The sequence below is a fragment of the Camellia sinensis genome, chromosome 15 (assembly GCF_055761805.1).
Source record: "Camellia sinensis isolate YWXY chromosome 15, ASM5576180v1, whole genome shotgun sequence".
NCBI lineage: Eukaryota > Viridiplantae > Streptophyta > Magnoliopsida > Ericales > Theaceae > Camellia > Camellia sinensis.
The window spans coordinates 50,654,273-50,678,818 of record NC_138975.1 but is presented as its reverse complement, the minus strand read 5'-3'; the positions used below and the strand labels follow the sequence as shown (position 1 = coordinate 50,678,818).

The 24,546-nt window shown below is 42.8% G+C and overlaps 3 protein-coding genes across 3 annotated transcripts; 1 reads left to right on the top strand and 2 right to left on the bottom strand.

Moving 5' to 3' along the window:
- The first annotated feature begins 918 nt into the window (after positions 1 to 918).
- On the top strand, positions 919 to 3,420 carry LOC114261305 (Rubredoxin-like superfamily protein). The gene is made up of 4 exons (XM_028201546.2): positions 919 to 1,400; positions 1,533 to 1,591; positions 2,759 to 2,876; positions 3,059 to 3,420. The coding sequence occupies exons 1-4, from the start codon at positions 1,177 to 1,179 to the stop codon at positions 3,135 to 3,137; spliced, it is 480 nt and encodes a 159-aa protein (XP_028057347.2). The 5' UTR covers positions 919 to 1,176; the 3' UTR covers positions 3,138 to 3,420.
- A 1,090-nt stretch (positions 3,421 to 4,510) lies between these two features.
- CRL (crumpled leaf) lies at positions 4,511 to 21,978 on the bottom strand. The gene is made up of 9 exons (XM_028201545.2): positions 21,413 to 21,978; positions 20,861 to 20,910; positions 20,010 to 20,070; positions 19,885 to 19,920; positions 18,761 to 18,811; positions 18,382 to 18,474; positions 5,198 to 5,302; positions 4,972 to 5,064; positions 4,511 to 4,867 (listed from the first exon to the last, which is right to left on the bottom strand). The coding sequence occupies exons 1-9, from the start codon at positions 21,584 to 21,586 to the stop codon at positions 4,733 to 4,735; spliced, it is 798 nt and encodes a 265-aa protein (XP_028057346.2). The 5' UTR covers positions 21,587 to 21,978; the 3' UTR covers positions 4,511 to 4,732.
- LOC114261303 (uncharacterized) lies at positions 13,421 to 17,292 on the bottom strand. Its single transcript, XM_028201542.2, has 2 exons — positions 14,210 to 17,292; positions 13,421 to 14,130 (listed from the first exon to the last, which is right to left on the bottom strand). The coding sequence occupies exons 1-2, from the start codon at positions 14,753 to 14,755 to the stop codon at positions 13,513 to 13,515; spliced, it is 1,164 nt and encodes a 387-aa protein (XP_028057343.2). The 5' UTR covers positions 14,756 to 17,292; the 3' UTR covers positions 13,421 to 13,512.
- Positions 21,979 to 24,546: the final 2,568 nt, after the last annotated feature.

Here is a 24,546-nt window from a genome sequence, read left to right as displayed (position 1 = left end):
AATTTTATGTCCCCGGTGCCAGCGTTGTTTTGTAACTTTCTTCTCCGACGATCGGCCCCGATCTTTGTAGGATGTATTATGCTGGGACTTCGCCAACTCCTGTCGCAGACGCTCATTATCAGTTTCCATATCATCCAGCCACTATTCGTTTTGTCTTGCTTGGTTTGTCAAAGTCTGCATGGTGTCCTCCGCTGAAGTTGAAGGCATAGGAGTTACTAAGTCAAAGTTCATGGATCTTCCTGCAAGGAGTGTTTGCCGAACTGAACACTATTCTTGGTATAACATCATCTACGATGAGCGAAGGATCCTATGGTGGGTTAGCCATAGACGAGTTTGAGTATTCCCACAGACAGCACCAGTGGTGGGGAAGTGGATTTTAGGAAATACTCCTTGGGTCCAGGTAGGCCTCAAAGATCCCTTTGATGTCGCCTGAAATAGATATACAACTCCCGTCAATGGCGCCGGAGTTCTCACTCCGATAGATTAATCAATTGTATCTTTGGGTCCTTGGTATTCTATCTTACTTGAGGTCAAGTTATTATTTTTTGCATGCCCCTTCTCTCAGGCTCGTCCCCTTCTTTTACAGTCTTTTTCTGGTCACCATGCTTTTATGGGATGGCCTAGCAGTTTGGTCCAATAGGGCCCTTCCGTCTCCCCTGGACTACTCGGCTTCAACTTATGGCATGAACGCTCGGTCTCATGGGCCTCTATGGCTATTCGGTGACCTATCCATGGCCCATTGGGCTTTGACCCTATATGGCCCAATGGACATTGAGTTTCATATATTCGGCTCCCACAATGTGTATTTACTTTTTTTTCTCTTTACTGTTTTGTTTAGTGATTCATATGTATATTATGGGGAGAAAAATCAGCAAAATTCATTTGATAATAGAAATTTAAAAACTAACAGGGAGTTGGAAACAGGGCCATCTAAAAAAGATAAGGCAGGTTCCAAAAAGTTGGGTAGGGAAAGAGAGAGCTTGTGTTTGTGTGGGGAGCATGAAAGCCACGCTTCCACACTAAATATTCTACACACTTCTGCATAGTTTACTCCTCAATCTACCACTGTCTCTTATCTTCCCCATCACCTCTTCTTCCCATTCCCAACTACTGTACAAAACAAAACAAAGACTGAGACAAGAAGAAGAAAAGAGTCACCAAAATAAAATTACAAAAATGGCCCTCCAGGCCACACAGTCCCTGCCAACAGCTTCTCCTCTTCTATCATCTCCCACCACCGGCCTCAGACGGCCATCAGATCGTTTCGCTCTGAAATCAGCGTTTTTTTCTCCATCTGTTAACTTATTGTTTCCCCAGCAGGCTCCTGTCTCTGCTGCTGCTGCACCAAAGTTCTCTATGCGTGTGGCTTCAAAGCAGGCCTATATTTGCCGGGACTGCGGGTTCGAATCTTTCTTCTTTTGTGTTTCTCACTCAAATATACGACATTTTTAGAGTCTAATTTAGTTATTTAGGAAGACACTGTTAAACTTTTGTGAGATTTAATGTGGTTATCTTTGTCTTGGTGAGTGCAGGTATATTTACAATGACAGAACTCCATTTGAGAAAGTACCTGATAGCTACTTCTGTCCTGGTATATGTGTGTGTGTGTGTGTTATTTTCATCATCAATCCATGAATCTAACCTTGTTGTTTTTTCAATTTTTATTCTGATTTCAGTTTATGTTCAATTTCTCTGTTCAACAATTCTCACCTTCGAAAATGTTTTTAGTTAATTTCTCAGTCAGTTCTTTATCATAATCAAACTTGCCTTACTTTCTGAATTTTGATTCTGGAAAACAATGTCTTAGGCCATTTCAGGTCAACGGGGATCCTCTAGGTCTGAGGTTCGATTCTCCTCCCACTTGCCCAATTCATAGGCTTATGGTGGCCTCTGAATTATGAATTTTACAAGCCTGGATTGGGTTCATAGGACCCCCCCTACCTAGGTTTAGTTCTTAATCATAAAAATAAAAATAAAATGTTGCATTAGTTCTGTCGGACTCAGTTCCACTGTCTTCCCTAAAATTTAGGGAGCGTTTTGATTTACATGCATCTACATGCCTGTTTTTAGAGCAATCTTAGTAATAACAATTTTACAGGTTGTTTGTTAACGTTTTTGTTTCTTTTTTTCTGTTTGTCTTTAATTTTTTTGAAAATTGAAAACAAAAACTTGTTTAGTATATTATTTTTTGTTTTCAAAAAAATGAAATTGATTTCAAAATATTCAAAATTTTTGAAAAAAAAAAAATGCTTTCACATGTTTTTTTTTTTAAAAAACAAGGTTTCACTTTTTCCTCTTATCTACCACCTTTGGCCAACACCCACCGCTGATGTCTAGTGAGCTCCGGCCAACCTCCGGCAACTCTGTGCCGAGTGGCCGGTTACTGTCGTGATCTTTGGCTACCTTTTGGTGTCCTAGCCACCATGTGACCTTCAGCAACATCTGACCACAAACTCTAGTAGACACTTCCAACCACAGGTCACCACATCCATCCACCAACTTTGGCAACTCATCAAATATGTTTCGCTAATTTTACTTTTATTTATTTTCAAAATATTTTTTTATACCAAACAAGTTTTCTATTAAAAATAAACGAAAACTTGTTTCTTATTTTTTATAAATTGAAAGCGTTGACAAGCTATGTATAGCCAACAATGACTTGTACCTGCAGACCTGATTTTAGAGCGGTTAGTAAGGGATGCATTGTGTACCCAACATTACGAGTTCTGTAAATTGTTTGTTTTGTTTCGTTTTGCAGTTTGTGGTGCTCCGAAACGAAGATTTAGGGCATATGCACCTGATGTATCCAAAAATGCCAATGCCACGGATGTCCGAAAAGCCCGCAAGGCAGAGCTCCAGAGAGATGAAGCTATTGGGTAAGAATGGTTCTTTCTTTCAAATAATGTTTCATGTTTTTTTACATGTCTTGTTAATAAGTACTCTAAGAACATTGATTGAATAGAATAAAATGATTGTACATTCTTTGCAACACGTAATACAACTATTTCAAGCTTATATGAATCAACTTCTCACATGATGTTCAATTAACTGGGTACAGGAAAGCATTGCCTATTGCAATTGTGATTGGGGTTGCTGCACTGGCTGGTTTATACTTTTACCTCAACAGCACTTACTGAGTTTGCATGACAGCCACCACCAAGCTGGACTTCTAGAATGGAGAGTTATTCTTGTAATTCCCTTTTTGGTTTCAATTTTGTTGTTCATAAAACTTGTAATGCATTGTATGTTCCAGCTCTGCTCTGCCCTTCCCAGAGCTGAATTGTCAATTTTCTTGGAGAAAAAATTCAAAATCCATGAGGAATGTAAAAAAAATAGATTTCATTAAGCCACATACCTTGTATGGGCCTAAGCTTAATAATGCATTAGTTGATAAAATATGCATTTTATCTAATTCACACACTTTTTGGCTTACTAGACCAATAAGAATGGGCCTATTTGGTGAAGTTTCCAATAAACTGAAAGCCACTAATCAAAAAGTAAAAACTAAGGGCATGTTTGATTGGATGGATTAGAGTATGGGATTGAGATTATTAATCCGTGAGCTCAATTAACCTGTGTTTGTTTTAACATTTTAGTTTAGGATTATTAATCCAAATGGATAATTAATCCAACAAATTTGTAGGAATATTAGTAATAGGGTAAAAGTGGGATTATTAATCCAATGGATAATTTATCCTATTAATTCAATTAGATTATGAATACCATACTAGTTTTAATAGGATTATTAATACTTCACTATTAGTCTTGTGAATCAAACATGACCTAAAAGTACAATTTTCCAATGATCAGTTTTTAAAATTTTATTTAAGTTATTTTGTCTTATAAGTTATAAGCAAAAACTATAGCAAACACTGTAATACAAAATTTTAAAATAAAAATAGTTATAAAAAGCTTAATAAGTTGTACAAAACAATCCCAAATAGCATCAGTGAAGCTAATTTGACCTATTTTGACCGGCTAGTGGGGTACAAGAATAGGCCCTTGCAAGGACAGACATGGGTTATTTGGCATATAAAAAGGGCAAGGGCAGACATGGATTTGGCTTATAAAAAGATGAGCTGTAATGAATAACATGCCTAGAGAGAGAAATATATATCCATATTCCACAACCATCAGCAAAATAAGTCACAACCCAGGTAGAGGATACAACTAGCATACTCATAAAAGACTCAGAAATGCTCAATCACAGTAGCCCTATAACACAGATTCTCCATTCACTTGACAACCCTCCTGAGATGCAAAAATACTCTACAGACAGCTTGCACATAATGATGAGGCTATGATCAAATGCCTTTAGGGGAAGATTCAAAATGTTTTTACTCACCACACAAAAGAAATATATATATATACATATATATTAACCAACCTCCTTGTGTAAAAGGAAACTGCAGATCTTTCTGCAACGCTCTTCCAACTCGATGCTGCCCCTATTCCAAAAATACCAGCGGGATAGGCCCCTTGGTATGCCTCACAAAGTGATTTTACAGAATTAAGTTAATCCATAAATCTTTATTCATGTATGATGTATTCCAATTTCAGGTATATCAGCCTACGAAGACTGCAAAATAGACAAAATATGTCCACATGCCTAAGAAACCCATTCATTCCCCAGTATACTCACATTTGAACACTATCTGTGTGCAACATTGATTAAAGATGAGATTTAAAATAAAGTTGGATTTACATATTCATGACTGTAAATGAGAGGTGATCATTCTTGGAGTACAAATGAACCCTCTATCCTTTTATCCATGGGTTGAGGAGGAAAATTTAGAGGAAACATATCAACAAAACTCGAAGCAGGTGCAGGCTTGAATTCGTAAGGACCTCCTCTAACTCCCCAAACCTGTAACAAAATAAAAGAACTATTATCAGAGGCTGTCATACAGAATAATAATAAAAACATTCAAGTGAAATACGGAATAATAAATAAGCGAGTGTTCAACTAACTTGGTTTCCATCATCATCATAGCCCCTATCCCAGGTATGTATCTCATTATTCTTCAAGACTGAAAGTTCTGAGGTACAGTATGCTGCACCATTCTGTCATATATTGAGAGGGAGACACAGAGAGAGGTAACTGATCAGAATGGTATTACAGCTTCCATGAAGAACAGATTTTCCAGAAGGAAAAAGAACAGATAAAGCAATGAAAATAGGATCAAAAGGAAAATACCCAAGAATTAGGAAATCCATCTGGTGGAGTTGAACCTTCATATAAGCAGCGCTTGCCACGTTCACAGCGTTTGAGATATATTGTTGTCAAATGTTCTGCAATATCCTACACATCATATAAACAACTCACAGTAAAATTAATTGCCAAAGGTAGTACTAAAATTATTAAGATGAAAAATATATAAATATTTAAAAACAGGTAAATTTGACTTTCAAACGTGGGCTCAAAATCGTTCTAGAAATATTAGCAGAGGATTAAGGTTAATAGCAGCAATTATCCAGGATTATTATTAGTTTGAAATTTACACATCACGGTATAGAATGTTCCTTGACATAACATTATTCCAAGTGATAGCATGCCAAATTTCCTTGAGCTTCACTTGCATATGCAATAGCCCAGTGCACTTATTTTAACATGATATACCATTTGATGGCTCACACAAATAGATATTGTTCGTAAATCAGGTTTATATGATTGATTTCATCCTTCCAAATTATCTATATACCATCCCACAGTTTTTTGTTGTGTTAGGGGTTGGGGTGCCCGAAATCTCCATTACATAACATTCTCCTTCTGGTTAAAGCAAGAGCCAAAAAATGAAAAAGAACAAAATAAATGAAAAATTAAATTAAATTAAATTATCATTCCAGCTATGTTTTAAGCAAATATTAAGTTCCAAGAAGAAACAAAGAAGAAAGATATTAGCCACCCTTACACATGTATCAAGGAAATGAACCATTGGAACATTTTAGTAGCCAAGTCCTGTGATGGCAAGGAGTCATGCATATTCCAATATAAAGAATAGTATCTGAGAGAGAGATTTATGATCTGGAATTGGGCCAAGGTAACGACGGAGCAGGTTGAGAGCCTAACGGTGCGTGGGGCCGAGATGACCGGCGATCCGCCCGGAGATGGGCTGCCAGGACTTGGGCCGGGCAGGAGTTGGGCCAAGTATGTGCCGCCCCAGACCGTAAAGAAGCTGCTCGGCAAGGCAGTGCTCAGTTGGACCGAGCTGCTTGATCAGGCGATGGTGGAGCCAGTCAAGCTGAGTGACCGGTGCCTGGAAAGGCGTGGTCAGCCGAGGTAATCGTTTGATCGGCAGGAAGGCTGACCACAGGAGGTGCCCCGGGCTAGGCTTTGCCGAGATGCCACCTAGCCCGGTCCTCCTTGGGCTTAGCCAGTGAAGTGCTTGGGTATGAAGCACAGCACGGCCGTGGATAGAGCAGCTCAGCTGCCGAGCTCCAGCTGAGAAGGCAGGCAGTTGAGATTAGGTGATGTTCAGCAAGGTTTACGCTGACAGCTGGGATAGCGGAGCCACGTGTCAGGAGATGACTGGGAGTGAATATGGGACGCAGAGGGTATATAAGCATGTCTGCGCCCCCCATACGCGAAAAAACACTTTGTAAGGAACTCCTACACTCAAACACCCTCCCTCTCTCTTTACCCTAAGGTGTGTGCTAATTAGATCGTCGGAGGGGTTTTCCGGCCACACACCGCCGGGTAGCTCACCCACATTGTGCTTTCAGGTAATCGGACAGAAACGGAGCTTGGAAGAAAGGAATACGGACTTGCCTGAATATTTGTTCCCCGTACAATTGGCGCCGTCTGTGGGAAGCTTGACAGACAAAACCTTGTCTTCCAGGCTCGTCTGATCGCCGTCCATGGCAAACAACGATGAGTTTCCGTTGTCTGCCATAGACGGAGCCACCCCGGAGTTCACCCGAAGGAGAGAAGGACCTCCCGTCATCCATCTAATAGCGGACTTGGAGACACCCACCGGAGGATAGTCGGGAGACGCGTGGGATAAGCGTGGAAGAAGTCATGGTCATTCACGCAGTCCAAACGGTCACCCGCGGAGAAGAGACTCGCACGCCAGACGTCTGGAAAATACGTTGAAGGACCAGGACGCCGTCATCCAGCGAATGGTGGCAGAGATGGAGGAACTGAAGCGACATGTCAAGGGGAAGGGTGTAGATGGAGTGATAGACCACAGTGAGCGCACCCCATCACGCCGTTCAGGCAGTCGGAGTCAGCGACACACCCCATCCATTTCCATTACCAAAAGCTACAGAGTTGATAATTCAGGCGTTCGCGCAGAAAATTCCAGCACGCAGGATAGCACATACCAGCCCTCGCGTCCGGTGACGACGTCGAGGTACTCATATTCTGCTCACTCAGAGGATTTGCGGGCAGTCTTGAAGGAACGAGCTCGCCGTCGGGAGGCTCAAAGGGTGCCGGCGTTTCAACGGCTATCTTATGGGGTTCGCGCCAGCGAGGAGGTCGAAATGCCTCCACCCCGCCAAGCAGCACCACTCTTTGTAGATACGGACCTGGCCAGGCTGAGCGCCACCCCTTTTTCACCGGAAATAGAAACAACACCGCTTCCGGCAGGCTTCCACCAGCCTAAGTTCACACTCTACGACGGAAAAACCGATCCTTACATGCATGTGAGCCACTTCCGACAAGTTATGGCCGGACATAGGCGAAATGACGGACTTATGTGCCTGATCTTCCCGTCGAGTTTAGGCGAGCTGGGCTTGAAGTGGTTCGAGAGGTTGCCGAAAGGGAGCATACAACAGTGGCATCAGTTGACCGAAGCCTTTGTGATGCGTTTCAAAACCAACACAAAAACACCGAAAGAAGTCGATCATTTACTTAGTGTCAAGATGGAACCGAGCGACACGCTAAAGGCATATAACTCCAGGTATTGGGAGACCTTCAACGAGATCTTGGATTGCCCGGTCAACCTTGCAATCACTCAATACAAGCGTGGTCTCCCGGTCGGACATAGACTGCGGGACTCGCTCACCATGCACTAACCGATGTCCATGGGCCAGCTCATGCAGCGCATCAATGAGCACATCCGGGTCGAGGATGATGCGTCAGCATCTACCGTGAAGTCAACTCCGGTAGCAACGGACAAGAAGACGGCAGGCAAAGTGCACGCAGTTGGGCAAGAGTTCAGCCGCTCAAGTGACAGCGCAGAGGAATCAGACCGTGGCTCGAATCATAAGAACCGGGGTAGAGGATGTCGAAACGACCGGGATGACTACACCCGAGATGATGTTGCGGATGCCAACAGAAGATTGAAGGCAAGGACTGGCATCACCACGGTCTTCAAGATTCCAATTTATCGCATACTTAGTGAAATCCGAGACGAGGAGTATGTCCGGTTTCCTGCTAAGTTGGGCGATGGACAAAAGGGCTACAATCCGCGGTATCGTTGTACGTTTCATCGGGAGCGAGGCCACCGGACTGAGGATTGTTTGCCTTTAAGGCAACACTTAGAAGAGCTGGTCGCGGCCGGGCACCTAGACCTGTACATTGATGGCGGCGTGAAGCCGAATCAGGCTCCGATCGATCCCAGGGGACAGGATGACCGAGACGCACCACCACAGGGAGTTATTAATGTCATCCACGGTATCGTGGAACCGGAGCGTGTTTGCGAACTCCGGGGCATGATAAAAAAGGCAGAACATATGAGGGAAGTTTTGTCGGTACAGCCTGCCATCAAAAGGGGGAAGACCGAAGAGAAAGACGTGATTAGTTTCACCTCAAGGGATCTAGAGCGTATCCAGACGCCGCACAACGATGCCCTAGTAGTAACACTACGCGTCAAGGAATTTGATGTTAAACGGATCTTGATCGATCAGGGAAGCTCGGTCGAGATCATGTATTATGATGCGTTCAAGCAGCTCAAACTCCGGGAGACAGACTTGGCTCCGGCAACTTCGCCACTGGTTGGATTCAACTCACAACCGGAGTGGCCCTTGGCCCTTGGGAAAGATTATCCTGCCAGTTAAAGCGGGATCCGTGGTCAAGCAAGTGGAGTTTTGGGTGCTACAAGTGCCTTCGACGTACAACCTTATCCTGGGAAGGGGATGGCTTCATGCTATGCAAGCTGTAGCGTCGACCTACCACCAGGTGATGAGATTCCCCTCGGCTATGGGGGCAATCGAGGAGATCTGGGGGGATCAAGTCATGTCCAAACAGTGCTTCGTGGCGGTGAACGGCAGCCGAGCTGCCAAAGGCTTCGTGCAAATGATAGAAGGACCGGAAGACCGAGGAGTTCTGGAGGATGTGGGCACTAAGGCAGAGGACAAAGCTGCGGAGGACTTGGTTGAGGTGCGACTCGATATAGAGCGGCCGGATAAGTTCTTCCTGCTCAATTCCAGCCTTACTGCCCAAGAGAGGACCGAGATGGTTGAGTTTTTGATGGCTAACATCGAAGTCTTTGCATGGTCGCCTTATGACATGCCGGGCCTCAATCCAAGTTTTATCTGCCATCACCTCAACGTCTTCCCTGGAGCAAAGCCAGTCATCCAGCGAACAAGGAGATCGGCACTGCATCACGCCGAGGTAATTGCAGAGGAGGTGAAGAACCTGCTTGAGGCACGAGCAATTCAGGAAGTGCACTACCCTCGGTGGATTTCCAACACAGTAGTGGTGCCCAAGAAGAATGGAAAGTGGCGAGTTTGTGTCGACTATAAGACAGTCAACCGAGCCTGTCCCAAAGATAGCTTCCCTTTGCCGCGAATTGACCAGCTTGTGGACTTGACGGCTGGACATAATAGGCTCAGTTTCTTGGATGCCTACCGCGGCTACCATCAGATCGCCATGCATGGGCCTGACCGAGAGATCACCTCTTTCACGACTCCAAGGGGACTCTTCTGCTACCGAGTCATGCCTTTTGGTTTGAAGAACGCCGGGACAACCTTTCAGAGGATGGTGACCAAAATGTTTGCTCCTTTGCTTGGCCGGACAATGGAGGCTTACATCGATGATATGGTGGTAAAGAGCCAACATGAGGCAAACCATTTGTCCGACTTAGCCGAGATGTTTGCCATTCTAAAGAAACACAAGCTGCGCTTGAATACGTCAAAGTGTGCCTTTGGCGTGGGATCCGGAAAATTTTTAGGGTTCCTAGTCACGAACCGAGGCATCGAAGCAGACCCTACTCAGATCAGAGCCGTGCAAGAGTTGAAGCAGCCCAGCTCGGCTAAGGACGTGCAGCATCTGGCCGGGATGGCCGCCGCGCTTAATCGGTTTATAAGCCGATCATCAGATCGCTGCCGCCCTTTCTTTCAAGCATTGAAGTCAAAGTTCTCGTGGGACGAAGAGTGTGACCGAGCTTTGGCCGAGCTCAAGGAATATCTGTCTTCCCCGCCACTGTTGGTTACACCAGAGCCGGATGAGGAACTTTACCTTTACCTTGCCGTCTCCCAGCACGCAGTCAGTGCGGTGCTAGTCCGCGCTGAAGGAATCAAGCACCTCCCAATTTTCTATGTCAGTAAGACCTTGCTGCCGGCTGAGACGAGGTACTTGCCGCTGGAAAAGCTTGCGTTGGCGTTGATGATGGCTTCAAGGAAGTTGGCGCATTATTTTCACGCCCATACCATCATCGTACTGACCGAGTTTCCCCTTAAGGCCTTGTTTGAACGGGCGGACTTTTCAGGCCGAATTCTCAAGTGGGCGGTCGAATTGGGACAGTTTGATGTAAAGTTCCAACCGCGCACAGCCATAAAGGCCCAAACTTTGGCCGATTTCGTTGCTAAATTCTCGCCAGGAACTCATTCGGTATGCCCGGTCGATATTGCCGCGGCAGAAAAAGAAGGGACTGCAAGCCTGACCGAGATACCACAACTGGGTGGAGTTGCCAACGCGGAATTTGCGCGCCCCACCGTAGTACCCTCAACTTGTACAATTCAACCAACTGGTGACGCGATGACGGAGTCGAGTATTGTTGTCCCACCCACTCTGTCCGGTACCGCGTCGTCAGAGGGTGAAGTACTGGAACTACTCAGCACAGAGCCTGCGGCCGACATAATACCGCAACCTGATGATTCGCCTACGGACTTAAGCATTGTAGACCGACTTGCTGAGTCCGGTGCCGAATCACCAAGGGGGGCTGAAGTGGAACCAATCAACACGGAACTTGAAACCAGACGGCCAAGAAACTGTGATCCCATTGCCCTTCGTAACTCTCAAGACCCATCAGACTGCTGGAAGCTTTTTGTGGGGGAAATGTGGAAGCTTTTTGTTGATGGAGCGTCCAACCGTCATGGTGCCGGCCTAGGTATCGTTCTTATCTCCCCGGATGGCCTAACCATCGAACATTCTATCACGCTTGGCTTCCCAGCATCTAACAACGAGGCTGAGTACGAGGCCCTTCTCGCCGGGCTCAAGAGCGCTATTCAAATGAAGGCTGCCGAGCTACTGGTGTACAGTGATTCCCAGCTTGTGGTTAACCAAGTCTCTGGGATTTACAAAGCAAAGGATGACAGAATGGCGAAGTACCAAGCTCTGGTTAGGGAACACTTTAAGCAGTTTTAGGCAATTAGAGTACAACAGATTGGCCGTGAAGAAAACAGTCGAGCTGATGAGCTAGCCGGCCTCGCTTCGATGGTAGATAGTACGTCTCCAAACCCCCTATTAATTGACTTTCTTCCACGGCCAAGCATTGAAGACGCCGGGCAGACGGATGTACTCTGCACCGCGTTAGGTCCTTCCTGGATGGACCCCTTAATCTTGTTCCTCAGAGACCGGACTCTACCAACTGACAAGAAAGAAGCACACAAAGTCCGGGTGAAGTCAGAGCGGTTTTGGCTCTCTCCATCTGGTGCGTTGTATAAAAAGTCCTTCACTGGTCCTTATCTAAAGTGCGTGCACCCGCGTAGTGTGGAGGCCTTCTTGTACGAAATTCACGAAGGCATTTGTGGCAGCCACATAGGGGGCCGGTCCTTGGCCTACCGAGCTATTTCGCAGGGATACTGGTGGCCGTGCATGCAGGCCGACGCACAAAAGTACGTTCGCAAGTGCGAAAAATGCCAAAAGTTCGCCCATCAGATCCATCAGCCTGCCAGGGAACTTCTTTCCCTCACCAATCCTTGGCCCTTCGCCATGTGGGGGCTAGATATAGTGGGGCCACTGCCAACAGCACCGGGCAACCGGAAATTCTTCATTGCAGCCACAGATTACTTCACAAAATGGGTTGAAGCTGAGCCCTTGGCAACAATCAAAGAGAGAGACGTGAAGCGGTTTGTCTAGCAGAACGTGGTCACGCGGTTTGGCGTCCCCAAGATCTTTATCTCTGACAACGGCACCCAGTTTGACGGTCGCCTATTCAGAGGATTTTGTGAAGATTTGAAGATTGAATTCTACAACTCCACTCCAGCTTACCCGCAGTCCAATGGTCAAGCCGAGGCATCGAACAAGACTATACTGAATGGATTGAAGAAGCGACTGGAGAAGGCAAAGGGAAAATGGGCCGAGGAATTACCCAGCGTCCTTTGGGCATACCGAACAACCCCGCGGCGATCTACCGGGAAAACTCCATTTGCTTTGGCTTATGGCATGGAGGCGATCATACCTTTGGAAGTTGGCATGCCCACCCTAAGAAACGAGAGTTTTGAGCCCGAACTGAATGCCGAGGCTATTGCCCTGGAGCTGGACCTAGTGGAAGAGCGGCGGGAGAAGGCCCTCATCCATGTGGCCGCCTACCAACAAGAGCTCGCAAGAAAGTACAACAAGACGGTGCACCCCAGACCGTTCAAAGTTGGCGATTGGGTTTTGAGGAAAGTTATGGGCAACACCCTGGTGCCAGGTGAAGGCAAACTAGGGGCAAATTGGGAAGGACCCTACAAGATCACCGGTCTGGCGGGCAAGGGGGCTTACCACTTGGAGGATCTAGAGGGAAGAGCAATACCCCGGCCATGGAATGCGGCCAACCTGAAACTGTATTATTTTTAAGCTTTTGCTTTCTTTTCTTGTACAAAGGAATTTTTTGACTTGCACTTCAGAATGTAATTCTTTTTGTCAATATATAGAAGTAATTTTGCTTTAGCACTTAGACTGTTGTTTTAATGTAAAAACCGAGATGATTTATTCCGATTGGAAGAGTTGGTGTTTTATCCAACTTCGGATTCCCAACCGAGATGATTTATTCCGGTTGGAAGAGTTGGTGTTTTGTCCAACTACGGATTCCCAACCGAGACGATTTACTCCGGTTGGAAGAGTTGGTGTTTTGCCCAACTTCGGATTCCCAACCGAGATGATTTACTCCGGTTGGAAGAGTTGGTGTTTTGCCCAGCTTAGGATTCCCAACCGAGTTGATTTATTCCGGTTGAAAAAGTTGGTGAGTTCAACTTGGGTGTTATGTTCGATTTTACAATTTATACCGAGATGTGTTGCTGAAAAAGGAATTGATGACGACCGTCCAAACACTTGATGAAATCAAAGCTTTTCATTGACAAAAAGTTCATACAAAAGGTGGGAAACTTAGCCCGGTTACATTTACAGAAACAGAAAAAAGAAACCTAAGCTAGGGGGGAGAGATCAGGGAATTCCTCATCAGCCTCCAGGTTAACCGTGGCAGTTGGGTCCTGGACACCGGTCCCAGTCTGGCCGGCCTGCTCCTGTTCGGTTTGGTCCTCTCCTTCAGCTTCGCCCTCGTCCTCTTCTTGAAGTCCTTCCTCGGCCTCAGCTTGCAGCGCGCTGAAGACGTCATTGGCATATGGAATGAGGTAGGTCGGTAAAAAGACAGCCGGTGGAAAGGCAAACACGTCAGTGTCAGGACCCTGACCGAGCTGTTGACAGGCAGCCTTCCATCCAGCCTTGAAGTAAATGTCCTGGGTGGCGAAGACTTGTTTCTTGTAGTTTTCCTCGGCTTCGTTGAAGCCGGCGTTATTGGCGTCCTCGCAGTCTTTTTTCCTGGACTTCTTCAGCTCGTCAAGCTCGGCCTGGAGCTCGTCCTTCTCTTTCTCGGCTGCTTCAAGTTGGCCGAGCAGCCTGTTGTTGTCGGAATTGGCGGCTTCGAGCGATGACTTTGCTCGGCCAAGCTCGGTTTGGAGGCTTTCGACTTGGCTTGCGGTATCACTCGCCTTCTGCCGAAGTCTGTGGATGCGCTCCATGACCAAGTGCTGCTTTTGGATGGCCTGCAAAATGAGAATTTGATCAAAGAACAAAACCGTGCAAACACTTGTGAAAATTGAAGCAGAAGATTGAAATTCTTACCCTGGTCATGGACTTCACGGCGGATTTGACCAGCCGGGTGTCAGGAACGTGGTCGCTGCCAACCACGTCGCTGGGCAGCAGCAGAGCCTTTGAGAGGTCGAAGGCAAGCAAATGCTCCTTGTCACCTTTGACCGAAGCATTTGTCGGGATCTCTTTGCCCCGGTGCTTCAACTGCGGCCGCCATGCTGGGATGGGGCTGACCCTGTCGGCAGGTTGCTCGGTAGTCAGTTCGGCGACGAGCTCAGCAGAGGGATCTGCCTGTGGTCTTTTGCCAGCCCGGTGTGTTTCTTGGCTAGACTGCCCGGCGGCTGGAGAAGCTAAGGCGACCACGGCGGCACTTGATTGACCGGCAGCCGGGGAACGGGCGACGACGCTCGGTATCTCGGCCCAGGTTGCAGTGAGAAGGTTTTTGATTCGGCTTCTTTTGGCCATTTCTTGTTCGTCTGTTAACCGGATTAAGGGGACGCCAGGAAGGGTAGGGTCTGGAGGTGGCAATGGAGCACGGAGGAAGTCTGTTACTCTACTCCGGCGCGGAGCAGAGTACATGTAGGTTGGGGTGTAACCGAGCAAATCGTTGCAATCTCGGTGGGAATAACGAAGCACGGTCCGAATTGCCTCTACGTTGGGAAATTGATAGTTGGCTTGCAAGACTTGGATTGCTGCAAAAGAAACAGGAAAACCGGTTAATTACAGAATAAAGAGGTAAGCTGACCGAGCAAGTTTGAGCGGCTTACATGAGGAACCGAAGTTCTTGTTTATAAACCAGCCCGGTACCTCGGCTGTTTCGTAATTGCCCGACACCCAGAAAAAATCGTCATCGTGCAAATCTTTATCCGGGGTGCCGATTACAACTTTCTCCTTGCCCGGTCTGATTTTCAAGTAATAGGCTAGGCCGTCACCGGTGTGACCCATCGTGTATTGCCTCAATATCTCGGCTAGACCTAAGTTGGTGCCTAGCCGATTGTTCAGTTCATGGACGCCGTTTATTATCCGGTAGGTATTGGTGGATACTTGGGTTGGTGCTAGCCCGGTTCGGCGCAGGAACTCGGTCATCAGGGGATTGACTGGGAAGCGGAGGCCTCCTTCTACTATTGACAGCACGGTGAAGGGGCATTGGTCTAGTCTGCCCCAAGGTGTTGTCTCCTCTTTAGCCAGTTCGAGATGGACGTCGGCCGGGATGCCGTACTCCTATCTGAACGTGGCTAGCGCGGCCGGAGTATCCACTAGGAAGCGGAATTTCCCCATTTGTGGCCGGACTAAGGTAGCTCAGCTGAGGTGTTTGGCACAGTGGCAATTGGTAGTTGCTCAGTCTTGAGGGCCTGAGGAATGGACAGTGGTCCCCTTGGACTCTGCAGGAAAAGGATGGCAAGTGTAAGTGTGAGCGCGGTCGCGCAAAATGAGCTTTTCTTTAGCTCGGTCATGAAGAGTGCCAAACCACCTCGGTTTCCTAAGCTAACTAAGGAGCTCGGTCGCCCAAGCGAACCAGATGTTAGCCCGGTTGAGCGACCAATTCCTTTTGCTATCTCGGTTTTTGCTGCGGTTCTGACAAACATGTCATTTGCTCGGTTACAAAGGTTTTTTGGATCAAATGAAGACCAGGAGCCCGGTCCGCCCCTGTTCTTCAGTGTTCTTCAGGAAAAATGAAGAACACAATGAGTAATGGAGGGTTTGGGATGGTTTTTGGTGCCCGAATCCTAAAAGCTGCGTTTCTCTCCCCTAATGTGTGAAATATCGAAGAAAATGACGATAAAAGGGGAGTTTGAGGACTTACCAAGTTAGGGCAGTGCGTTCTCCACCTTGGAGCTCGAGTTCAGGAACGGCAAAGGATGGACAATAGCTCTGTGAAGCTTGATAAGCAAGAGAGGCAGTAAGAACGAAAGGAAGAGGGCAGGGGCATGTTTATAAAGGGTAAGAAACAGCCCAAATTCAAATTTGCAAAGACGGCTGGGTTAGCCGCTCGAGGGCGAATAAAAGGACGACACGTGTTCCCATTAATGCAGCGTTAGAGTTGAAGCGACAGGAAGGTCAGGCGAGACGACGACCGAGGAGCCAGCCGGGCTGGTCTTGAAGACAGGAATGAAAAATCGAGAAGTTGAACCGGGCAAGTTCTGAAGCCAGGAATAATAACCGGCCTGATCGCCATTTTGCAAACCGCGGACCGAGGACAAGATTATCCCGGTCAGTATAGGTAATCCCAGTCACGTTTCAGCGGACGGAATTAAGGGGCAATTGAGAGGGAGATTTATGATCTGGAATTGGGCCGAGGTAACGGCCAAGCAGGTTGAGAGCCTAACGGTGCGTGGGGCCGAGATAACCGGCGATCCACCCGGAGATGGGCTGCCAGGACTTGGGCCAGGCAGGAGTTGGGCCAAGTATGTGCCGCCCCAGACCGTAAAGAAGCTGCTCGGCAAGGCAGTGCTCGGTTGGACCGAGCTGCTTGATCAGGCGATAGTGGAGCCAGTCAAGCTGAGTGACCGGCGCCCGAAAAGGCGTGGTCAGCCGAGGTAATCGTTTGATCGGCAGGAAGGCCGACCACAGGAGGTGCCCCAGGCTAGGCTTTGCCGAGATGCCGCCTAGCCCGGTCCTCCTTGGGCTTAGCCAGTGAAGTGCTTAGGTGTGAAGCACAGCACGGCCGTGGATAGAGCAGCTTGGCTGCCGAGCTCCAGCTGAGAAGGCAGGCAGTTGAGATTAGGTGATGTTCAGCAAGGTTTATGCTGACAGATGGGATAGCGAAGCCACGTGTCAGGAGATGACTGGGAGTGGATATGGGGTGCAGAGGGTATATAAGCATGTCTGCGCCCTCCATACGCGAAAAAACACTTTGTAAGGAACTCCTACACTCAAACACCCTCCCTCTCTCTTTACCCTAAGGTGTGTGCTAATTAGATCGTCAGAAGGGTTTTCCGGCCACACACCGCCGGGTAGCTCACCCACATTGTGCTTTCAGGTGATCGGACAGAAACGGAGCTTGGAAGAAAGGAATATGGGCTTGCCTGAATATTTGCTCCCCGTACAGTATCTGACATTAACATCGGCAACTCTATATTCTAAACCCCACCACTTGACCTAGCTGTCCTTCAACCTAATAACTCCTTTCAATGAGTGGGTTGTGTTTGCATGATTCAGTGCTCTTAATCATGTGAATGTTGCCCCCTCATCATATGGATTTAACATGGGTTGAGGTTTGGAAAATGTACCACACTGGTGGTGAAGGCAAGTAAATTACTTGCCTTCAACACCAAGTGATAACTTTCTAAGTGAATGAAGTTGACTCACCTACTCTAAAACTCCAAGTTTATCATATGAAGGCAAGATACATTAGTTTTATAAGTTATCTCAGAACTATAGAGCAGAAAAACAGACCACAAGCAGCCGCGAACAAAATTTCTTGATACCAAATATGTGATGTTTGCTTGGTAATATTTCCTTTGCTTTATAATTTAAAAAAAAAATGCAAAAAATGGTAAGCATTCCCTACCATTCACTTTCTTATCTTAAATTCCATTTTCTCCCTTGCTTGGATAATTGATTCCGTAATATGGGGCATTTGACTAGTAAATGATTGCTTCGTACTCCATCAATCACAAAAATTGATCACCTTTTCTTTGTTGGATATTCCACAACAACTGTCCACTTAGAAAATGCAAAGCATGCAGACTGTTTTACTTTTCTTGCATAGTCCTAGCTTTTCTATATTTCGCATCTTTTTAATTTCTAATGCAGATAATGGCAGGGCAATGCAATCTTAGATGAATAAAGTGATTGTCGGTATCTCTCAAAATTTGTACAGTGTCAAGGTATGCCATTACGAAACCAAGTATATGTGTCAGCGTGGAAAATTATTCCAGGGTTGTGGGAGTAGGGGTGAGAGGTGGACTTGACTAATATGAACATGTATTGACTGACTAATATATACTTAGACATCTAAGAGCTGTAATTGATGATCCATGCATCTATAGGTCCTTAACATTGGTTTCATGAGAAGTTTGTGGAACCTTTTTCCTTTAGAAACTAAAGCCATAATTTGCAAAAGTAGAATCAAAATTTCCCATTCTCAGTGAAAGATACAAATACAATGCATCCATCATAAGCAAACATCTTTGTAGCCGAACATAGAGTTAGAGAATCCAAGTACATGCATTTGGATTGTCTTAATTTGCCTGAAAGCTTACCCCAATAACTTCTTCGGGCTGTGGTCGCTGGTCCTTTGGGCGATCACAATAGTTCTTGTACTCCTCTGCATCTCTGATGGCATATGTACTAAGCTGCCATTAAGTATAAGTTAGAGAAAAAAGCATGTTATTCTTCTCCACAACAAGGTACGAAGTTCTTGAAAGACAGAAAAAAAATTCTAACTACCATGAAGTTCTCGTGTGCTTTTTCTTAGAAGAAGATGCAGTCAAATTTATTTGAAGTGAAAAGAGCGAAGTAACAAACTTTAAAATATCAAATCTCTTAATCCTCATCCCTCTACTAAACCTAAATTTTAAATTGTCATAACACATCAATGTATTGCATAAGAAAAATTATGCTGACAAACTTGAACACTACCTCAACATCACATTTCATCTCCTTTGGACAAGGCTTCACCATGAAAAATCTCTGCAACAACAGAGTTTTACAAATCATTATGGGGAAAACATTACAAAAAACTAAAAATAAAAAACATTACGAAAAACTAAAATAAAAGCTTCCTTGAAAATTCTAACAGCGGAAAACACAAATACTGTTCTAAATTATTTCTCTAATGGTGTGTTTGCTTCATGGATTTGGTGAGGGAAAAGGAAAAGAAAATGCAGAGAAAATTGTTTTTCTTTGTTTAGTTAACAAGGGAAACAATAGAGAAAAAAAATATACGGAAAGTACATCAGAAATTTTCTCATATAACATATCATTTTCTTTCTATGATTTATTGTCATTTTAAGAAAACATTTTAATCTATCATTTTTTTTTTTAGGTAGGAGGAAAAACATGAAAGCATTTAAAATAATTTTGCTTCCCACTTTCCTTTCTTTGTTCTTTTACCTTACTAAATCCAAGTTCCCAATAGAGCGTAAAGGAACTATAGTACACTACGAAACTAATTATGTGACTTGAAAAGAAAGAAAAAATCTGAAGAAAACCAGAAGATAACATGTAGAAAGCACGCAAGGTTGGTCCTGAGTTCTTTGGGGACCTAGGCGAAGTTTTAAAATGGGGCCCTTTATGCAAATGGGAAATGCTACCTACCAAGAATTTTTACCTCAAAAGTAAGGTGTATGGTGTAGATTCAAAGTTGGTGTGATGTGTGGCTACCCAGAATGAATTTAATCCATAGATGTTCTATACTAGGTATGTAGTATTGTTGTATATATAATCACAACAACTATTTTTTTGGGGGGGTAAAATGGTTAGTCCCCACATTTTTTTTATTTGCTAATACCCACACAATGTATGCTTGCATATATTACTAGAATTATAGACTAAAATGTATGCTTGTAGATTAAACATGAAGAAAATCATTACAAGTACTCAAAAGGATAAAAATATGGTCTTGCTGCTTTATAATTTAGCAAAATTCAATTACAACAAGAAAAATAACACAAACTACACATAGAACACATGCATAAAAATAACTAATATAAGGTGTGCAGCTTGGTTAGACGGATGATAAGGATATGTAATATGTTGCATACCTGACGAAAGGGCTTATGAGGCGTCCTCCAAAAGGCCTGTCAAGTGCCAACAAAAGATATACCTCACTAAGCCAAAATTTCTCAATAAAATTAGGATGCAAAAATTGATCAGTTGATATACTAACTTGTTCATAATATAAAACCTTTGAACCATCCACCATCTCTGCAGCCGGGCATGAAAGCCATCTTCAAAAATGAAAGAAAAAGCTCTCAACCCTTCAAACAAATCTTCTAAATTTGTAAACAACACATTGTAAGCACTCATTGCTCTCAAAACCAATGTCCAGCCTTGATTGTTTGCATTTCTATAGCAGGGAAAAAGTAGTTTCAAAACACCAATTATACGGTTACCAAGGTCGAAGGTTTTTGAGTTCTTGCAGAGCATCATCAAACATGAAGAATGGTTTAACAAATCAGCTGCCACTAATTTATAACCCAAAAAAGAAAAACAGAAAAACTAACAATTGCTCATCTAGAACAAGTGATGTTATCGAGGACTTGAAAAATTACCAAGGATGCTCAATGCAAAGGAATAAAAATCACAAGTACCAGCACTAGAGCAAAGTTAAGCTCACTTGAAAATAATGAAATACACATTTTCTAGAGAAGTCATTGATATCTATTCTATTATAGAAAACCTACACCTCTGTTGGTGCAAACTGCCACATTCTTTTGGTTTTCCAATAAAACTCCTCAAATTCAATAGCTACCACATCCAATAACTGGATCATCAAACTGGCCAAAACTGCTGAAGGTTTTTATCATTCATCAAATCACCCATCAATCATCAAACCATTGACAGATATAACTGTGAAATTGCAAACACGATGCATTTGCCACTGCTAGTATATATATATATATATATATATAATATTAGATAGGTATACAAACACACAGCCACATTTAAGCCATTTAAATTTGAATTAGGCATTGGTACTTCGGAAGTAAAACAAGGAATTTGTAAAAATCATAGTACCTCAAATTGAAGTAATTATCAGGGTCTCTAAATGCTTGCTCTCTGGAGTACTAGCAAATTAACACAGTAGATACCAATAAGTATCACAGACAAGTAAATGAATCAACAGAAAAGTGCTAAAAATGAAATGAATAAAGGGCAAACTTCACTTTACTCCCCTCTCGTTTGGGTCATGTTTGGCTTACCCCTAACATTTGAAAACAATCCCATAACCCCTTGTGGTTACAATTTAATGAAAAAGATTAAAATACCTGTATTTTTGTTATTTGTTTGTAAGACAAAATGCAATTTAACCTTGTGTTTTATTCTATGTGTGATTTAATCTCTATTTAATTTCATGTGCCAATTACCTTGAAATTTGAAAATAGGCATATAACTCCTTATATCTGTTAAGTATTAGATGGAATATTTTACGGTGCACAGTAGTCGATTAAACGTTAGGGGTAAACCGCCATGGCCCAAACATGGGGGTAAAGTGAAGTGAAGTTTGCCTATGAATAAATATGCATACACATGTACATACATATATGTATAGAGAGAGAGAGAGAGTACCTTGTCGCCGGTGAGGGAGCGAGCGACGATACGAGTATGGTCCCAGCCGGTGGTGGATTTGGTGAGACGCCTGAGCAAGATTGCGCCTCCGATCAGCACCAGCGTCTTCAACACCAATCCCCGAGCTCTGCCCCACCCGTCTGAGTTTGATTCCGACCCCGAGCCCCTTCCCATCCCCAACCACACTACTACTATTACTACTACCCTTTCCTCTGCCAATTCACCACCATCACCATCATCATCAATCTCTCAATTCCAATTGAAATTTGGTGACAAAGTACAAAAATCCAAATCAAATACTAATCGATTCAAATCGTGGACACCGTGGTGTCGGATAGCGTGAATTGAGTAAGCAAATAGACAGCAACAGCAGCACCCAGCTGTAGATTTGTCTAGCTTTTTCTGTGATTTGTAGGGTCTCTCTCACATCACTCCACTCACAGAGAACTGTTCATTCCATCACCAGTTGTTTCTTCTTGTTTGTATGCTGGGTCATCATTTGAACGAGCCGAGCTCACCCTGCCGACAATAATTGTGGGGCAATTTGACAACCCCAGTTAAAAGTTATATCACTCCTCATAATTTTTAATATATAAAAGGATAAAAAAAAAAATTAGAAAAAAAAAATTAAAAATTCAATTTTTAACTAACTTTCAAAATCACTCAGGTATGTTTGTTTTGAAGGATTAGGGCGTGACATTGAACTATTAGTTTTACCGGATTAATAGTCCATTGTTTGTTTTAATTTTTTTGCTTCGGATTAATAGTTCCTCATATTTGTGGGACTATCATATCCCATTAGGGGTGGGATTGGTATTCTATAGGATTAGACTCTGAAATGTCTATTTTACCCCTATGCTATTACTTAGCAAACAATTAGAAAATGATAAAATAGTCTTTCAAACATTTATAAATTATTTTTTTAGTGTTGTTAATTTAAAATTATATATTAAATAAAAAATTATAAATTATAAATTAAATTTAATTAAAAATTATGACCTTATAAATTAAATTTTTTTAGTGTTGTTAAAAAAATTAAATTTACATATTAAATAAAATTATTTTTTTAGTGTTGTTAATTTAAAATTATATATTAAATAAAAAATATAAATTATAAATTAAATTTAATTAAAAATAATAAATTATAAATTATGGCCTTATAAATTAAATTTTTTTAGTGTTGTTGAAAATTTAATTTATATATTAAATAAAATTATTTTTTATTGTCGTTAATTTAAAATTATATATTAAATAAAAAATATAAATTATAAATTTAATTTAATTGAAAATAGTAAATTAAAAATTATGGCCTTATAAATTAAATTTTTTTTAGTATTGTTAAATTATAAATTATAAATTATGGATTACAAATTTAAAATTATATATTAAATAAAAATTATAAATTACAATGGTAAAATAGTCTTTTGAACATTTATCCTTATCCAGTCCGTCTAACCAAACATTGGATTCACTAAAAATAGTTCAATCAATACATCTAATCTCATGACTAAACAAATATAGGATACAAATCTAATCTAACCAAATAGTCCGGGAGAATGTATCCCAAGACTAACAGTCTGATAGATTGCAATCCCCCATTATCCAATCCGTCCAAACAAACACACCCTCACAGATTTTGATCAACGTATTTGTGCGAATTAGATTTATTTTAAAAAATTAAAATTACTTCTCATTCCTACACTTAAATCTTGCCAATTAAAATCAAACTGAATCATGTTACATATTTTTTACTAAACTTATATTTGTAAGTTGTACACTTATAGTTTTTTTTAATAATTCATATGATCCAATCAAATTAAATTAATAAATTATGACAATATTATATGTAAAGGTAAACATGGTCTGGATTGGAGTAAAATCAGGATCAATCCGATATCTACGACTCTTGAAAAATTAGAATTAATCTAATCCGTTTAAATCGTACAACCAATCCGAACCAATCCATTTAAAAACGTATTGGATCGGTTTAGGAATATGAATTCACATAATCAAATATATATATATATATAATATTTTAATTTCATAAAAACATAAATATAGTATCATATTAGTTCCACAATAACAATATGTCTTTGTTGGGCTACAATTAGAATTTTTTGTGATTAATTACTATTTGTTTCAATAAATCCCTATTGTTTAGGGAGTATGTGCTATTTTGACTTGGTATTTGGTTTGTTACCACGTAATTAGGTTGGTTAAAAACGTGGGCTGTTTTTCTGCTTTGTGGTTACTCTTTGTAAAGCTATTATATAGAGCTATCTGCTTCATTTTATGGAATAAGGTTGAACTCTCTCAAATACTTGTTAGTGTTTAAACTCTTGTTTCTAACAATTGGTATTAGAGCTTCCTTCTAGGGAGCCTGATTTTTGAGATCTAGAGAAGCAGCGGTCTTCTAGGCGTGAATATGACGTCAGAAAATACCTTCGTGCAGCCAGCAATTCCTAAGTTTGATGGGCACTATGATCATTGGTCTATGCTCATGGAAAAATTCTTAAGATCAGAGGAATATTGGGGTCTGGTGGAGAATGGGATTCCTTCAACAACAGAAGAAGAAGATCTCACAAAAGGTCAGAAGAAAGTTATTGAAGATCAAAAGTTGAAGGACTTGAAAGCCAAGAACTATCTGTTCTAAGCATTCGATCGGTCAATCTTGGAGAAAATTCTGAACAAGGATACAACAAAGAATATATGGGACTCGTTGAAACAGAAGTATCAAGGCACAACACGAGTCAAGCGAGCACAATTACAAGCTCTTCGAAAAGAGTTTGAGGTTTTTCACATGAAGGCAGAAGAATCTATGAATGAGTATTTTTCCAGGACTCTCACCATAGCCAACAAAATGAGAATACATGGTGAAAAGATGGCAGATGTGTTGGTTATTGAAAAGATTTTGAGATCAATGACCTCTAAGTTTGATTATGTTGTTTGCTCCATTGAGGAGTCAAATGATCTAGACTCCATGACCATTGACGAGTTGCAAAGCAGTCTACTTGTGCATGAGCAACGTATGAATGACCATGTCACAGAAGAGCAGGCCTTGAAGGTTACATATGATGAGAATTCTGGAGGAAGAGGTCGTGGGCGTGGCAATTTCAGAGGCAGAGGTTGCAGGA

Coding starts and splice junctions, on each gene's coding strand:
- LOC114261305 (XM_028201546.2), top strand. CDS start 1,177: ATGGCCCTCCAGGCCACACAGTCCCTGCCAACAGCTTCTCCTCTTCTA. Junction 1,592..2,758: donor TGATAGCTACTTCTGTCCTG/GTATATGTGTGT, acceptor TTCGTTTTGCAG/TTTGTGGTGCTCCGAAACGA. Junction 2,877..3,058: donor CAGAGAGATGAAGCTATTGG/GTAAGAATGGTT, acceptor AACTGGGTACAG/GAAAGCATTGCCTATTGCAA.
- LOC114261303 (XM_028201542.2), bottom strand. CDS start 14,755: ATGTACTCTGCTCCGCGCCGGAGTAGAGTAACAGACTTCCTCCGTGCT. Junction 14,131..14,209: donor CCGTGAAGTCCATGACCAGG/GTAAGAATTTCA, acceptor CTCATTTTGCAG/GCCATCCAAAAGCAGCACTT.
- CRL (XM_028201545.2), bottom strand. CDS start 21,586: ATGGGAAGGGGCTCGGGGTCGGAATCAAACTCAGACGGGTGGGGCAGA. Junction 19,921..20,009: donor AGGTTTTATATTATGAACAA/GTTAGTATATCA, acceptor GGCACTTGACAG/GCCTTTTGGAGGACGCCTCA. Junction 18,475..18,760: donor AGATGAAATGTGATGTTGAG/GTAGTGTTCAAG, acceptor ACTTAATGGCAG/CTTAGTACATATGCCATCAG.